Here is an 18,883-nt window from a genome sequence, read left to right as displayed (position 1 = left end):
TTTTACTATAGCTTGTAAATTGCAAAGCTCAAGACAAATCTCTTTCCTTCTTTACCTCGTTTTAGTTAACTTTCTAAGTAAGTAAATGTGATTTTACTTGAGAGATCATTGTTCAAACTAGTTGTATTCCTTTTAATGGATTTCCCCCTTTTGATCAATTATCTTCTTTCTTAATTGCAATAATATTAGGGCTATTGTTTTGAAGCCTTTCCTAATATACGCTGACCGGCGATCAAACCCAAGGGCAAAGCATCAAATTCCGGGCCCTCGTGCACGATACTCCTTAAAGTCTCATCCTAAACCAGGCCTGGGCAATTATTTTGACTTGGGGGCCACATTTACAGAAAAAAAATTATCTGGGGTCCGGTATATCTATTTTTAGGAACACTAATACAAAACCTCACAATAATGTCTGATTGAATGCTAAAAACGTTATGACAGACCGCCTTAAAAATCGTAATGGAATTTCAAATTTTTCAATGAACGATAAAACACGGAATATTGACAAAATATGAATGTCACACCCCCTTTCGATCGACATTTTACAATCAAGTGAAAGGCAACAAAAATGCAACAAATAGTGAAATATGAATGTGAAGGGTACAAAATAAACCCACCTACAATCTGATATATCTGATATTTGCTGAATTTCCCCCAGGGATCAATAAAGTACTTTCTATTCTATTCTATATATCACTAAGCTTTAGAACCTTCCGCATCTGTGGAAACGCTTCCCACCCACACTGCTTGGTGCCTCGTCTGAGCTGCTGTGACGTAGATTACCATAGTAACTAATTAGATGACCATAGTAACTAATTAAATTACCATAGTAACTAATTAGATTACCATAGTAACTGGTATATCATCCATAAGCGCAGATTCCAACCATTGAAATACTTTGTATAGTTGAAGACTTACGGTCATTAGAAAACATAACTGCACATCATAATGGCAGCTACAGTTTGCATCATAAAGATCTAAAAAAATCTTAGCTGCATTCGGGCAGAAGGCGGGGTACACCCTGGACAAGTCGCCACCTCATCGCAGGGCCAACACAGATAGACAGACAACATTCACACACTAGGGCCAATTTAGTGTTGCCAATCAACCTATCCCCAGGTGCATGTCTTTGGAGGTGGAAGGAAGCCGGAGTACCCAGAGGGCACCCACGCGGTCACGGGTGGAGAACATGCAAACTCCACACAGAAAGATCCCGAGCCCAGGATCGTTTGATCCTGGGCTCGGGATCTTTGAAGCACATGCACTAACCCCTGCTCCACTGTGCTGCCACTGCTCTGCTGCCATCTGGCGGTTAAAATGGATAGTGCGCGCCCCAAATGTGTCACGTTTCATGTGTCAGGTAAATAGTGACAAATGGGGCCATATAAATCCCCTTCCTACTGCAGATAGTCTTCGACATTCTTACTTTTGTTGAAGCAACCTTATTATTGAATTTTCACAAATATAATCATTTTATCTTAACATTTATGACATTGTTCTTTATAATTTTTCATATTTAAATGACAGAAAAAATTCGAAATATATTTTTTTGAATTGTATTTCCCACTATTTGTACCCAATTAGTTTTCCCCAAATGCTTCTAAATTATACTTATAAAGGGCACCGTTGTCCGCAAAGCACTCAGCCATGACACCAACCCAATGTTAAAATTACAGCAAAAAGTATGCATTAAATCCGGTAGCTTTAGACCCCAATTATAAGACCACCGTCTTTCCGTGACCGTCATTTCCACCGTCTTTTATTTGGGTCAACGCGTTATATTTCTGTTATTTAGAAAAAACTTTTTACAATGATAAGGGTACCTCTAACATAAATTGGACTGCCTCATCCTCACATATTTTACTGCAGTGGTTCCCGTGAGGAGCACACCATGAATTAGAGACTGCGGTTGTTATAATATGAGTCGCTCTTAATGAGCAATAAAACTGCAGAAAACGTCAGCAAACCAAAGGATGACATGATATGTGAGGCTATGTAAAGTCCTAAAATGTTCACTTTTGTCGCAGTATCCTGGGGATGCACATCTTTGGCTGTAAATTCAGTCTGAAGACGGAAGCAGGAGACACTGTGCCTGACAGGAAGAACTTTGACTCTCTGCTCTGGGCCATCGTCACCGTCTTTCAGGTAGACGCGCAAAATGCAAATATTCTTGTTGTAAAGTGTGTCGTTCACTGCATGTGTGTCGGCGTGTAGATTCTGACTCAGGAGGACTGGAACATGGTGTTGTACAACGGCATGGCGTCCACCTCGCCCTGCGCCGCCCTCTACTTTGTCGCCCTGATGACGTTTGGGAACTATGTGCTTTTCAATTTGTTAGTCGCCATCTTGGTAGAGGGGTTCCAAGCGGAGGTAAGACACAAATACACTAATATGTTCTCTTTCCTAGCAGAACCATTTTTTATTTATTTTTTGTATTTAAAGTTAATCTAACTATGTGTGCAAAAAATGTACTGTGATTAATCGTGAATAATCAAAATGTAAAAGTGTGATTCATCTTATATTAACTTTTTTTTTTCAATCTAAATGGTTCATGTTTTAGAAACTACAATTGTCAGAATTTTACATACCAAATAACAATCACATTTTGGGGATTTTAAAGGCCAGTTTGTTTAAGTATATCCACAGTGGGAGTAATTTTACTTATTATTAAGATGGGTCAATTAATGGCACCAACACTGATTTAGATGAATGTTTTTTATACTATAAAATAGTATAAAAAATATTTATTTTTTTATATTATAAAAAAATATAAAAACTCACACTCAATGTCCTATTAATTAAACATTTTGCCTTCCTTCAAACTGCTGAAAATATTAATTATTAGAATATAGTTTAGATACAAAAATGTAACAAATTAAATCCTAATATAGCGAATTGCTATATACTATGGATCAGGGGTGATCAAACTACAGCCCGCGGGCCAACTGCGGCCCGCTGACGTCTTCAAATTGGGCCGCGAGATGTCATGAGGAATAATAAGGAATCTTGCCCGCAGGGAGATTGCATTCACTTTAAAAGATTGCCAATATGGATGCTGCTTGTTGTCACCATTACGAGTTATTCAGGTCGATTACCTTTAATTATGCTCTGAGTACAACCATGTGCAGCATTTACCGGTACTTATACGACCTAATGCAAACAACCTTCCCTAGTCAAGGTGCAAACAAATAATAATAATCCAACCAACACAAAATGTCCACAGACATGGTCACTGAACGTTGTGGATATTATTAAAAAAAACATCCTTTCACCATAAATAATTCAAAAATGCACCTATTTAAATCGGCCATGATTGGAAAAGAATACAAAACACTACACACGTACCCATGGTTGTTGGCACATTTTAACTATTTAATATTTCTGATTTATTGCAAAATGTTAAGGAGTTCCTCACGGAAATAAACAAGGTAGGAGTCGAACTTTCACACATTCTTAATATCCAATTACATTAATATTTAATCATATATCCATTATATTAATATAACATGTACACATATGTATGTATAGGCTGTACTATATACATATATATATATATATATATATATATATATATATATATATATATATATATATATATATATATATATATATACACATATATATATATATATATATATATACACATATATATACTGTGTATATATATATATATATATATATACACATATATATACTGTGTATGTGTATATATATATATATATATATATATATATATGTATATATATGTATATTAGAGATGCGCGGATAGGCAATTATTTCATCCGCAACCGCATCACAAAAGTCGTCAACCATCCGCATCCACCCGAATTAACATTTAATCAACACCGCACCCGCCCGCACCCGCCCGTTGTTATATATCTAATATAGACGATGCAAGGCATTAGTGAGATTATAAAGCTTTTGCCTGTTAAAGAAAGGAGACTGAAGCAGAGACATTCAATGCGTGCCACGCTGTCACGGCCCAGACGCACACCAGTGCGCAATCATCTGGGAGCCGCGCTGAGCGCACCTCCAAGCGCGTGGAGGTGCGATGTCCCTCGCACCCGCGGCGTCTCCACCCGGGCTCGCGCCTGAGGCTTCAGCGCGCACCGCGGCGGCCATCCTACTCGTCGCGGCCTAGCCCTCGCGGCTCTCGCTGCCGGCGACGGCCGTGTATGGGCCCGACGCTCCAGCGCCATCCATTTTCAGGGCTAGTTGATTCGGCAGGTGGGTTGTTACACACTCCTTAGCGGGTTCCGACTTCCATGGCCACCGTCCTGCTGTCTATATCAACCAACACCTTTTCTGGGGTCTGATGAGCGTCGGCATCGGGCACCTTAACCCGGCGTTCGGTTCATCCCGCAGCGCCAGTTCTGCTTACCAAAAGTAGCCCACTCGGCTCACCAGGGTGAGCCCCACCCCTTTCGTGAGCGCACTGCGCGCGGAGTGACCCCTGTTACGCGCCCCCGGCAACGGGGGTGGCGGGCAGGTAAGCTGCGCGGGCGGAGCGCGCGGAGTGACCCCTGTTACGAGCCCCCGGCCACGGGGGTGGCGGGCAGGTAATTACCTGCTGCGCGTGACGCCGGCCGCGGCGAAGGCGGACGAGGCGGGGTGTCGTGCGGTGGGCGCGGTGGTGACCCTGGACGTGCGTCGGGCCCTTCTCGCGGATCACCTCAGCTACGGCTCCCGGTGGGGCCCTCTCGGGGGAAGGGGCCTCGGTCCCGGACCCCGGCGAGGCGTCCCTTCTCCGCTCCGTAAAAGTGTCCATCTCTTTTTTTTTTCTTCTTCTGTTGTGGCATATGCTGCAGGTGCCTGCTCGTTTTTCGTATGTGGGAAACAACATTTAACTATGTATATATATTTCCGAATTGGTTTAACTGCCACCCGCCTGAATCTATTTAAAATCTTTTTTTTTTTTTTTTCAACCGCCCGACCCGACCCGCGGATAAAATCTAATTTTTTTTTATTTCAACCGCCCGATCTCCGCGGTTGTGTCCGCAAACCGCGCATCTCTAATGTATATATAGTTACTTTATATGCTTTCGGCCCTCGACCAATTTTTTTTAGCCCAATACGGCCCCCAGGTCAAAAAGTTTGGACACCCCTGCTCAAGATGGATTTTCAATTGCTTTCAATAAGACATTTGTTATTGAGGTTTTTTTGTGTCACTTTTCCAACTAGTTATTCCAACTGATGTGCAAGTGAAGCGTATCGAAGGACAAGCAGTAAAACAATAACCAGTGATTCCTGTTTAGTATTTCATACCGTACTTTAATTGTGCCGATTAAATGAATGAAAGAGTCAACTAAGCTGATTGGGGGGGTACAGTCAGGGGTGCCAGCCGGAATTCTAAGCCCCATGAGAAGAATACCCTGGGCGGGTGTTGTTGCTGTTGTGCCCATTTTTGGCGCGTCCTGTCAGTCAGGGACTAATATTATTCTATGTGACGCATTATTAATTACAATTGGATATTTTTGAAGCAATAAACGCTTTTATGGCCATCCCTGGCTAATTTGTAGCCCCTAAGCAGAATTTTATTTTGATTATAGAATTTTTTTCACACTTTTTTTATTTACGTATGTCAAGCAACTTTTTTATTTATTTATCAAACTTTAATTTAATTTGTTGCATGGTTTAGGACTACAGTAAGTTCATGGGTAACACAATTTTCAATCTTTTTTTTTTTAGTGCAAAATAACAAATTGAACATAAATTTGCATATGTTTCTGACACATATGGAGTTGATCCTATTATAACTGTTGTCTTCTAATCCAGGGGTGTCAAACATACAGGTATAAAAAATAGCCACATTTTTGGAATGAAAGAAGCTGCTGTTCTAAATGTGTCCACTATATGCTGCAATAACAATTATTTGTATCTTTGTAGATGATGCTATATATGTACAAAAAAGCACCAGTCAAGGAAAATGAGCAAAATACATAAATAACATCCTGTAATTTGATTTTTATATATTTCTTTCATGATAGATTGAAAATGAACACCAATGAGTTGACTGATGAACATTATCACATACTTTATTCAGAAAGTATAAATAACGACAAATACAGAGAGAATACTATTAACCGCAACATATAAGTGTAAAAAAAAAAAACATTATGATTTGTACATTTTCAGAATGTGCTTGTTCTATTTCTAAACAAAGAAAAAAATCTGAAGTTGTCTATATTTTTAAGTGATTTTACCAGTCCGGCCCACTTGGGAGTAGATTTTTCTCTATGTGGCCCCCAATCTAAAATGAGTTTGACACCCCTGTTCTAATCAGTGACAGAGCAGGAAGTAGCTAGGATTTTTTTTCTCATTAATTACTGTACGTGCACTTCTTCATGCAAAACGGGGCCTCTCACGGATCGGGGGTCCCTATTCCTACCCCCTGAACACATGCTCGCAAACATGTCCACTAATGTGGTGGACATTCCAAGAACATTCGATGCTAAAAGACGCTATTTCAGTAGAATATTTCAAGCACTTTGGTTGTCTGAGTCAGGCATATAGAGTAACCAGAAAATATAGATTATTTAGCTATTAAAGCTAATGAAATCTTGCTGAAATCCTCAGAGATCAGGCTCCCTGCTTTGGGAAGTACGCAATTTGCAGGACTGACCGGCAGCAAATTAGATAAGCAGAGGGCAATTATGGCAATAGCACTTGACTGATCATTATTTTTTTTACCCATTTTCAAAACTCTTTCTCCATTCCTATCGCTCTCATCACTTCTTTCCTCCTCCAGGGAGATGCAAACCGCTCTTACTCGGATGATGAAAGGTCTTCCTGTAATTTTGAGGACAACGATAAGCAGAAGGAATCGTTGCATCTCTCAGGTATTAAATACCAGCAAAGGTGAATATTGTAATTATGTCGACCTGTGGTCCTGAATATCAGCTACTTAGCATAGTCCTGCTGTATACATGTTCAGACTTTTTCCTATTTTATTAAAGAACAACAATTAAACAAATTACTTACTGTTAAGTTATGGCGAACATACATACAGTTCCAATATGTTTTCAGTTTCTCATAACAACATGTCCAAAATAAAGGAGGAAGAAGCAGAGTTTATTTAATCCTTTCATAGCATTTTCTAACACATTTGTTTGTTCACTTTTTCAATTTGTTACACAACAAGTTTTTTAAATGAAAAATGCATACATAAATAATGTTGTATATTTTTTTGTTTGTGATTGCAAGTCTGTTCTATACTGCGTTAGTTTATTCGGGATACTTATGGTAAATTTTTACTGCTGTTTTGCCTTTTTTCCGAGCTATAACCCAGCAGGCACGAGACATTGATCCAACGTTAAATTATACGTACATGTCCCTTAAAACTGATTTAGAAAATGTGTAAATTGAGACAATGTTGATGTCTAGTCAATCAGTCAATCAAAGTTTATTTATAGAGATGTCCGATAATACCGGACTGACGATATTATCGGCCGATAAATGCTTCACAATGTAATATCGGAAATTATCGGTATCGGTTTCAAAAAGTAAAATTTATGACTTTTTAAAACGCCGCTGTACGGAGTGGTACACGTACTTGGTCAACAGCCATACAGGTCACACTGAGGGTGGCCGTATAAACAACTTTAACACTGCTACAAATATGCGCCACACTGTGAACCCACACCAAACAAGAATGACAACCACAATTCGGGAGAACATCCGCACCGTAAGACAACATAAACACAACAGAACAAATACCCAGAACCCCTTGCAGCACTAACTCTTCCGGGACGCTACAATACACACCGCCCGCTACCCCATGCCCCCCCCCCCCCCCATCAACTCAATCCCGTCCACCTCAACCTCCTCATGCTCTCTCAGGGAGCATGTCCCAAATTCCAAGCTGCTGTTTTGAGGCATGTTAAAAAAAAATAATGCACTTTGTGACTTCAATAATAAATATGGCAGTGCCATTTTGGCATTTTTTGGAAAACCTTGTTACATTGTTTAATGCATCCAGCAGGGCATCACAAAAAAATTAGGCATAATAATGTGTTAATGCCACGACTGTATATATCGGTATCGGTTGATATCGGAATCGATAATTAAGAGTTGGACAATATCGGAATATCGGATATCGGCAAAAAAGCCATTATCGGACATCTCTATTTATTTATATAGCCCTAAATCACGAGTGTCTCAAAGGGCTGCACAAGCCACGACGACATCCTCGGCTCAGATCCCACATCTGACGTCTAAAGTTGGATCCTTGTTGTTGGTTGGGAAATGACCAAAATCCAATGGTAAAATTAGCGTCAGAACCCAGCATTGATTAAATGTTGTCGTTTTTTTATTTTATTTTATTTTTGTATTTTCCTAGATGGCACTGCTGGTGGCAAGAGCTCTGTGCTCTTGTATCATCCTTTTGTGTTCCCGATGTTTCCCTCTTGTTTTCATGGGTTTTTTGGGTTTTTTTGCCTTTTGGTTCGGGACCCTTAGGGACTGTGTGACAAGGAGTGGCACTTTTGTGACTTCTGCGGTGTTTTTTTGTGAACTTCTGGATCTGCCTCCCGGGAGCCTTTTGGCCATGGAGACCAGCTGCTGGGTCTCTGCCATACCAGAGTCCGTTTAGACTGGAGGAGATACGGATGAAGAGACAGGGCTGCGGAGCTAGCACAGACAAGCTTCACAGTGTCTTGGCTGAATTGAGCATGTATCGGACACCTCGGTCTCCTTAGACGCATTCTCGCTCATCCGTGCGGACTGGACACTGGCCGAGGGTGGAGTCGGCGTTCTTGGTTGCTTTGTTGGGTCTGCTCCTGTCTCTGGCCATGTTCCCCCTCACAACAGCAGACGATGGCGTGGAACACCGCAGAGAAATTTTGTTTTTGTTTGGTTGCTTGTCGATGCATGGTGCAATCATGTGTACGCAAAATATATTGTTGGTTAATTATTTTTTGTTTTTGTTGTTGTTTTACTTTTATGTGGAAATGATACTGCTGGAGTGGTAGTTGGTTGCATCAGCTCTGCTCTTTTAACGTCTTTAATGTCCTTTGTGTTCTTTGATGTTTCCCTCTTACACACGTTTATGTTTGCTATGGCTATGAGTTTTTTTTCTCCTTGGCCTCAGTCTAGACCCTCTCTCCAAGGACCCAGGCTTAGTTTCCCTCCCCAGCGTTTACCTGTTTCTCACTTTTTTTGTAAGGGGCGCCGGAAGTTGGCAGACCCGTCAGCGATCCTGTTCTATCTCCCTGTAATGTTTGTCTGATCTTGAATGGGATTGTGCTGAAAATCTTTTAATTTCCATCCATCCATCTTCTTCCGCTTATCCGAGGTCGGGTCGCGGGGGCAGCAGCCTAAGCAGGGAAGCCCAGACTTCCCTCTCCCCAGCCACTTCGTCCAGCTCCTCCCGGTGGATCCCGAGGCGTTCCCAGGCCAGCCGGGAGACATAGTCTTCCCAACGTGTCCTGGGTCTTCCCCGTGGCCTCCTACCGGTCGGACGTGCCCGAAACACCTCCCGAGGGAGGCGTTCGGGTGGCATCCTGACCAGATGCCCGAACCACCTCATCTGGCTCCTCTCGATATGGAGGAGCAGCGGCTTTACTTTGAGCTCCCCCCGGATGGCAGAGCTTCTCACCCTATCTCTAAGGGAGAGCCCCGCCACCCGGCGGAGGAAACTCATTTCGGCCGCTTGTACCCGTGATCTTGTCCTTTCGGTCATGACCCAAAGCTCATGACCATAGGTGAGGATGGGAACGTAGATCGACCGGTAAATCGAGAGCTTTGCCTTCTGGCTCAGCTCCTTCTTCACCACAACGGATCGATACAGCGTCCGCATTACTGAAGATGCCGCACCGATCCGCCTGTCGATCTCACGATCCACTCTTCCCTCACTCGTGAGCAAGACTCCGAGGTACTTGAACTCCTCCACTTGGGGCAAGATCTCCTCCCCAACCCGGAGATGGCACTCCACCCTTTTCCGGGCGAGAACCATGGACTCGGATTTGGAGGTGCTGATTCTCATCCCAGTCGCTTCACACTCGGCTGCGAACCGATCCAGTGAGAGCTGAAGATCTTGGCCAGATGAAGCCATCAGGACCACATCATCTGCAAAAAGCAGAGACCTAATCCTGCAGCCACCAAACCAGATACCCTCAACGCCCTGACTGCGCCTAGAAATTCTGTCCATAAAGGTTATGAACAGAATCGGTGACAAAGGGCAGCCCTGGCGGAGTCCAACCCTCACTGGAAACGTGTCCGACTTACTGCCGGCAATGCGGACCAAGCTCTGACACCGATTATACAGGGAGCGAACCGCCACAATAAGACAGTCCGTTACCCCATACTCTCTGAGCACTCCCCACAGGACTTCCCGGGGTACACGGTCGAATGCCTTCTCCAAGTCCACAAAGCACATGTAGACTGGTTGGGCAAACTCCCATGCACCCTCAAGGACCCTGCCGAGAGTATAGAGCTGGTCCACAGTTCCACGACCAGGACGAAAACCACACTGTTCCTCCTGAATCCGAGGTTCGACTATCCGGCGTAGCCTCCTCTCCAGTACACCTGAATAGACCTTACCGGGAAGGCTGAGGAGTGTGATCCCACGATAGTTGGAACACACCCTCCGGTTCCCCTTCTTAAAGAGAGGAACCACCACCCCGGTCTGCCAATCCAGAGGTACCGCCCCCGATGTCCACGCGATGTTGCAGAGTCTTGTCAACCAAGACAGCCCCACAACATCCAGAGCCTTAAGGAACTCCGGGCGGATCTCATCCACCCCCGGGGCCTTGCCACCGAGGAGCTTTTTAACTACCTCGGCAACCTCAGCCCCAGAAATAGGAGAGCCCACCACAGATTCCCCAGGCCCTGCTTCCTCATAGGAAGACGTGCTGGTAGGATTGAGGAGGTCTTCGAAGTATTCTCTCCACCGATCCACAACATCCGCAGTCGAGGTCAACAGAGCACCATCCCCACCATACACGGTGTTGACACTGCACTGCTTCCACTTCCTGAGGCGGCGGATGGTGGTCCAGAATTGCTTCGAAGCCGTCCGGAAGTCTTTTTCCATGGCCTCACCGAACTCCTCCCATGTCCGAGTTTTTGCCTCCGCGACCGCTGAAGCCGCACACCGCTTGGCCTGTCGGTACCTGTCTGCTGCGTCAGGAGTCCCATGAGCCAAAAGAACCCGATAGGACTCCTTCTTCAGCTTGACGGCATCCCTTACCGCCGGTGTCCACCAACGGGTTCTAGGATTACCGCCACGACAGGCACCAACTACCCTGCGGCCACAGCTCCAATCGGCCGCCCCGACAACAGAGGTACGGAACATCGTCCACTCGGACTCAATGTCCAGCGCCTCCCTCGTGACATGTTCAAAGTTCTTCCGGAGGTGGGAATTGAAACTCTCTCTGACAGGAGACTCTGCTAGACGTTCCCAGCAAACCCTCACAATGCGTTTGGGCCTGCCAGGTCTGTCCGGCATCCTCCCCCACCATCGCAGCCAACTCACCACCAGGTGGTGATCGGTAGAAAGCTCCGCCCCTCTCTTCACCCGAGTGTCCAAAACATGAGGCCGCAAATCCGATGACACAACTACAAAGTCGATCATGGAACTGCGGCCTAGGGTGTCCTGGTGCCAAGTGCACATATGGACACCCTTATGTTTGAACATGGTGTTTGTTATTGACAATCCGTGACGAGCACAAAAGTCCAATAACAAAACACCACTCGGGTTCAGATCCGGGCGGCCATTCTTCCCAATCACGCCTCTCCAGGTTTCACTGTCGTTGCCAACATGAGCGTTGAAGTCCCCCAGTAGAACGAGGGAATCACCCGGGGGAGCACTCTCCAGTACTCCCTCGAGTGAATCCAAAAAGGGTGGGTAATCTGAACTGCCGTTGGGCGCGTAAGCGCAAACAACAGTCAGGACCCGTCCCCCCACCCGAAGGCGGAGGGAGGCTACCCTCTCGTCCACCGGGTTGAACTCCAACGTGCAGGCTTTGAGCCGAGGGGAAACAAGAATTGCCACCCCAGCCCGTCGCCTCTCATTGCTGGCAACGCCAGAGTGGAAGAGAGTCCAGCCCCTGTCAAGAGAACTGGTTCCAGAGCCCTTGCTGTGCGTCGAAGTGAGTCCGACTATATCTAGCCGGAACTTCTCCACCTCACGCACTAGCTCAGGCTCCTTCCCCCCCAGCGAGGTGACGTTCCACGTCCCAAGAGCTAGCTTCTGTAGCCGAGGATCGGACCGCCAAGTACCCTGCCTTCGGCTTCCGCCCAGCTCACATCGCACCCGACCTCTATGACCCCTGCTATGGGTGGTGAGCCCATTGGAGGGGGGACCCACGTTGCCTCTTCGGGCTGTGCCCGGCCGGGCCCCATGGGGACAGGCCCGGCCACCAGGCGCTCGCCATCGTGCCACACCTCCGGGCCTGGCTCCAGAGGAGGGCCCCGGTGACCCGCGTCCGGGCGAGGGAAATCTGGGTTCCTTGTTCGTGTTCTTCATAGAGGTCTTCGAGGTCTTAATTTCCCCTCGGGGATTAATAAAGTGGGCGGCATAGCTCGGTTGGTAGAGTGGCCGTGCCAGCAACTTGAGGGTTCCGGGTTCGATCCCCGCTTCCGCCATCCTAGTCACTGCTGTTGTGTCCTTGGGCAAGACACTTTACCCACCTGCTCCCAGTGCCACCCACACTGCTTTAAATGTAACTTAGATATTGGGTTTCACTATATAAAGCGCTTTGAGTCACTAGAGAAAAGCGCTATATAAATATAATTCACTTCACTTCACTAAAGTACTTCTGATTCTGATTGTAATTCTGATGCAACGCACCACGGTTGTTATTATTTCGGTTGTTGAATGTAATGCTTTTTTGGCTGATTATACGCAACCCTAACACTAACCAAAACCTAATCGTAACTTTTTTTTTTTACTTATTTTTGATTTCCGTGTTACATATTGTCGCTTCCGTTTAAGACACGGCTATGACGTTTTACCTCCGTTTACCTAGTTCTCACCTGTTTTGTAAGGGGCGCCGGCATACTTGCCAACCTTGAGACCTTCGAATTCGGGAGATTGGGGGCGGGGGTTGAGGTGGGCGGGGTTGGGGGGGCAAGGTTTGGTGGTAGCAGGGGTGTATATTGTAGCCCGGAAGAGTTAGGGATGCAAGGGATTCTGGGTATTTGTTCTGTTGTGTTTATGGTGTGTTTATGTTGTGTTACGGTGCGGATGTTCTCCCGAAACGTGTTTGTCATTCTTGTTTGGTGTGGGTTCACAGTGTGGCGCATGTTTGTAGTGAAGTGAAGTGAATTATATGTATATAGCGCTTTTCTCTAGTGACTCAAAGCGCTTTACATAGTGAAACCCATTATCTAAGTTACATTTAAAGCAGTGTGGGTGGCACTGGGAGCAGGTGGGTAAAGTGTCTTGCCCAAGGACACAACGGCAGTGACTGGGGTGGCGAAAGCGGGAATCAACCTGGAACCCTCAAGTTGCTGGCACGACCACTCTACCAACCGAGCTATGCCGCCCCGATTTGTTTGTTTGTGATTTGTTTATTTGTAACAGTGTAAAAGTTGTTTATGCGGCCATCCTCAGTGTGACCTGTATGGCTGTTGATCAAGTATGTCTTGCAGTCACTTTCGTGTGTATGTAGAAGGCGCATACAACATGTGACTGTTTGTACCGTGAAAAAGCGGACGCTAAAGGCAGTGTCATCACGGCATGCCCTTAATATTGTTTTTCGGGTGAAATTCGGGAGAATGGTTGCCCCGGGAGATTCTCGGATGGGGCACTGAAATTCGGGAGTCTCCCGGAAAAATCGGGAGGGTTGGCAAGTATGGGCGCCGGAAGTTGGCAGACCCGCCAGTGATCCTGTTCTGTCTCCCTGTAATGTTTGTCTGCACTTGAATGAGATTGTGCTGAAAATCTTCATTTCTCCTCGGGGATTAATAAAGTACTTCTGATTCCGAAAAAGCATGTTATGTTTGAGTCGCTCAACGTCAGGACCTAATTCAACAAGTTTTTGGGGCGGTATGGCGTAGTGGGTAGAGCGGCCGTGCCAGAAACCTGAGAGTTGCAGGTTCGCTCCCCACCTCTTGACATCCTAATAGGGACGGCGTGGCGCAGTGGAAGAATGGCCGTGCGCGGCCCAAGGGTCCCTGGTTCAATCCCCACCTAGTACCAACCTCGTCATGTCCGTTGTGTCCTGAGCAAGACACTTCACCCTTGCTCCTGATGGGTGCTGGTTAGCGCCTTGCATGGCAGCTCCCTCCATCAGTGTGTGAATGTGTGTGTGAATGGGTAAATGTGGAAGTAGTGTCAAAGCGCTTTGAGTACCTTGAAGGTAGAAAAGCGCTATACAAGTACAACCCATTTATTTATTTATTTATTGTGTCCTTGGGCAGGACACTTCACCCTTGCCCCCGGTGCCACTCACACTGGTGAATGAATGATGAATGAATGATAGGTGGTGGTCGGAGGGGCCGTAGGCGCAAACTGGCAGCCTCGCTTCCGTCAGTCTACCCCAGGGCAGCTGTGGCTACAAATGTAGCTTACCACCACCAGGTGTGAATGAATGATGGGTTCCCACTTCTCTGTGAGCGCTTTGAGTATCTAACAATAGAAAAGTGCGATATGAAATCTAATCCGTTATTGTTATTATTATTATTAAGTTATCAATGTTGTTTTTATGCCTTGTGCCTGCTGGTAAAGCATAATTGTCCTTTCTATTCGCAAGTCTCTCTCTTTTATCTCTCCTGGAAAAGTCCAAAGCATCACACTCTATAAATTAGCGTGTTAGCAGCACATTAACGAGGCCTCTGATAGTGCGATGTGCCTTTTTACTATTTAAAGATGGGACAAGCTCCTGGCAGGGTATCACCATTACGAGACGCTCTCTGGCTCCTTCTCGAGGTGATTCGACTCAGATTAAACCTCCCCGTGTCTCTTTTAACCGGCACATTACGTCGCTTTAGGAAATGTATTCTACAAAGTCGTGGAGTTTAAATTCAGCTCATTGAGCAAGAGGTAAAAACAGGGAGAAGAAAAACGCCTAATCAATGTTTTCACACGGTCTTTGGCCCTTTAGTGCGTTCATGCATTACAGTCGCTCTCCTCTCACTCTTTACTTGGTCTTTCCGCAGACCCGAAGATCTGTACACTGACCCCGAATGGACACTTGGACGTGGGCCCGCTGCCTGCCGGCCTGTTTCCTGGAGAGAGGCTGAGCTTTGCACTCGGGTCGAGGAAGAACAGCGTCATTTCCCTTGGCCGGGCCAACCTGGAGCACAGGGCGGCGGTAAGTGAGCAAGGACCGAACAGAGGTATAAATCATTCTGGACAGCTGATTGATTGGCCAATCTAGGTTTCCATTTTCATGTTACATTGTGGCGTATTTCTGCAGATTGTCCGAGTGTTTATGAACCTAAGATTGATTTTCCTTCTTTTTTTTATTGTGGGTTTTAAAAAATTGTAAAAGCCAGCTTTGCATTTTGTTAGGTAAATTTGGCATTTGGTTGAAAAACGTCATGACATTGCTGGTTTACGAGCTTAGGAGCATGTTCGGCAGTGCACAATCACGGAGTACTCACAAACAGACACAGTGTGTAGACAGAAAAGGGAGAACGGATGCAGTTTGGCTTAAAAACTAACAATGAAGGTGAAGTTATAACACTGAAACGCCCTCAGGAAGAGGTGCTTTAAGACATGGCTAGCTAGCTAGCGGCTAAAGTCCAGCCGCAGTCGGCAGTGTTTTAGCTACTTCTAAATCACTAATTTTCACCTCCATGGCGACAAATTAAGTATGTTTCTTACAAGTATCATCCCTGCAGGACGAGGAATAGCTAAACGTGCTTCACTACACACCGTAGCTCACCGATGTCAAAATGTAAACAAACGCCATGGGTGGATCTACACCTGACATCCACTGTAATGATACCAAGTACAGTAGCGTATCTAGTCGATACTGCTATGATTACGTCGATATTTTTTGGCATCACATCTTCTTTCGTTTTTCTAAACATTTATATTATCTTCATAAACTCAGTAAATATGTCCCTGGACACATGAGGACTTTGAATATGACTAATGTATGATCCTGTGACGACTTGGTATTGGATTGATACCTACATTTGTGGTATCATCCAAAACTAATGTAAAAGATCCAAGCAACAGAAGAATAAGTGATTATTACATTTTAACAGAAGTGTAGATAGAACATGTTAAAAGAGAAAGTAAGCAGATATTAACAGTAAATGAACAAGTAGATTAATAATTAATTTTCTACCACTTGTCCTTAATAATGTTGACAAAATAATAGAATGATAAATGACACAATATGTTACTGCATATGTCAGCACACTAAATTAGGAGCCTTGGTTTGCTTACTTACTACTAAAAGACAAGTTGTCTTGTATGTTCACTATTTTATTTAAGGACAAACTTGCAATAATAAACATATGTTTAATGTACCCTAAGATTTTTTGTTAAAATAAAGCCAGTAATGCAATTTTTGTGGTCCCCTTTGTTTAGAAAAGTACCAAAAAGTATCAAAATAATTTTGGTGCCAGTACCAAAATATTGGTATCGGGACAACACTAGTCTGCACTCTAGTATTCAAGTTAGAACGATACACACGCCTGGAGCCAGTGCTCAATGGAATTAACAGGTTCTCTGTTCTACAGTACCCAGTAGAAGTATCAAGTACAAGTGTACAGAACGGCGGCGAAGAGAGGGAGAAAAGAAAAAAAGAAGGCGGCGGCGGCGGCATTTATACAGTAGGGAAGCGATTCACATGGCCCCATTCTTGGGTTGATCTCGCAGGAGTGGAAGAGGGGGGGGTTAATCATTTTGCAATGCAGTCTGCTGAAAATTATGGAAAGCGCCACTCTACTTAGCAACACTCTACTGCCATCTGGCAGATAAAGTGGACAATTTACCCTATAATTTGTCACATTTCACGAATGGGGCCATTTAAATCCCCTTCCTACTGTAAATATTATAACTCTAAAATAGTGTGCTAAAGTTAAAGTTAAAGTACCAATGATTGTCACACACACACTAGGTGTGGCGAAATTATTCTCTGCATTTGACCCATCACCCTTGATCACCCCCTGGGAGGTGAGGGGAGCAGTGGGCAGCAGCGGTGGCTGCGCCCGGGAATCATTTTGGTGATTTAACCCCCAATTCCAACCCTTGATGCTGAGTGCCAAGCAGGGAGGTAATGGGTCCCATTTTTATAGTCTTTGGTATGACTCGGCCGGGATTTGAACTCCCAACCTACCGATCTCAGGACGGACACTCTAACCACTAGGCCACTGAGTAGGTGTTGTATAGATGAATAAATATGATGAAGTTCTCAATAGTAATTCAATTCAAAGGGATTGCAGAAAATGGCTGTTTTCCCATTTTAACCATCATACTTTACTCTATCCATCAAGAATCGGGTTAGAGCTTACCTCCTGAATCGTAATTATTTTCCAATACCTAACCTCAGGTTAGAAATGAGGTCCGCCAAAGCAATTTGAGAGCTCTGCTCTTTCATCAAAAGCATAGATTTTAATTTGCGTGAGCCATTTTTCAGGGGTCGTACCTCAACCAAAACCTTCTGAGTCATGTTCTCAGTTTCTCAAATAGTTTTTCTCCTTGTAGCACCACAGAAAACACTTGGTTCTTCAAGGACCAACATAATGAACAACATCAAAATACAGTAGCGTAATAGGCCAAAATATTCATTAAAAACAAGGCAGAGGTTTTATTTAATATTACCGCCCACTGTAGAATTACACAGAGATTGAAGAGTAACACTGTGTTTGAATATTTAATTAAGTGATTTTTTTGGTGTACCACTAGAGCAGGGGTCGGCAACCTTTACCACTCAAAGAGCCATTTTGACCAGTTTCACAAAATAAAGAAAACAATGGGAGCCACAAAACTCTGTTGAAATTTAAAATGAAATAACACTGCACACAAAGTTTTTTTTTTTGCTTTGTGCTATGTATAAACCAGGGGTATCAGACACGCGGCCCGCACCTTAATATGAAAATGTAATGTTAGTGCAGCCCGCGAGTTTTATATGAATGGCGCTTGACAGCTTCATACTTGCCAACCCTCCCTGATTTTTCCGGGAGACTACGAATAATTTCAGGGCAACTCTTCTCTCGAGCGTGCCGTGATGGCACGGCATTTAACGCCCTCTACAACCTGTACTAACAGCATGCCGGCCCAGTCACAGGATGTATGAGGCTTCTGCGAACTCACATAAGTGACAGCAAGGCATACTTGGTTAACAGCCATACAGGTCACACTGACGGTGGCCGTATAAAACAACTTTAACACTCTTACTAATAATGCGCCACACTGTGAACCCACACCAAACAAGAATGACAAACACATTTCGGGAGAACATCCGCACCTTAACACAACATAAACACAACAGAACAAATACCCAGAATCCTTTGCAGCCCTAACTCTTCCGGGCTTCATTATACACCCCCCCACCACCAAACCCCGCCCACCTCAACCGACGCACGGAGGTGGGTTAGGGAGGTGATGGTTGGGGGGGAGCAACATACAACATGTGGCTGGTTCTGGCACGTTGTTAGTACAGGTTGTAGAGGGCGTTAAATGCTGTACCATCACGGCACGCCCTTATTATAATTGTTAGGGTGAAAATCTGAGAATATTTGCCCTGGGAGATTTCTGGGAGAGGCACTGAAATCCGGAAGTCTCCCAGGAAAATCAGGAGGGGCGGTAAGTATGCAGCTGAGCCGCATCAGAGTGATCAAAGAGCCGCATTCGGCTCCGGAGCCGCGGGTTGCCGACCCTTGCACTAGAGGTACACCTACCACAGTTTGAGAGTCCCTGTTCTAGGTAATTCATCCAATAGCCAGCTAAAAAAGGAACCCTGCATGTGGGTGGGTGGTTGAC

General features: G+C 44.8%; 1 protein-coding gene across 3 annotated transcripts in view; it reads left to right on the top strand.

The window, feature by feature from the left end:
- Positions 1-18,883, top strand: part of cacna1ia (calcium voltage-gated channel subunit alpha1 Ia) — a 352,101-nt gene that overhangs the window by 198,033 nt on the left and 135,185 nt on the right. For all 3 annotated transcript variants that reach the window (XM_072915676.1, XM_061974102.2, XM_061974103.1), the window contains 4 exons: positions 2,028-2,145; positions 2,215-2,370; positions 6,749-6,839; positions 15,100-15,254. In XM_072915676.1, coding sequence (XP_072771777.1) covers positions 2,028-2,145; positions 2,215-2,370; positions 6,749-6,839; positions 15,100-15,254 — 520 coding nt within the window. The remainder of the gene's footprint in view (positions 1-2,027; positions 2,146-2,214; positions 2,371-6,748; positions 6,840-15,099; positions 15,255-18,883) is intronic.

The sequence above is a fragment of the Nerophis lumbriciformis genome, linkage group LG22 (genome assembly GCF_033978685.3).
Source record: "Nerophis lumbriciformis linkage group LG22, RoL_Nlum_v2.1, whole genome shotgun sequence".
Lineage (NCBI taxonomy): Eukaryota > Metazoa > Chordata > Actinopteri > Syngnathiformes > Syngnathidae > Nerophis > Nerophis lumbriciformis.
The sequence above is the reverse complement of the archived record's forward strand: the minus strand, read 5'-3'. Positions and strand labels throughout refer to the sequence as shown.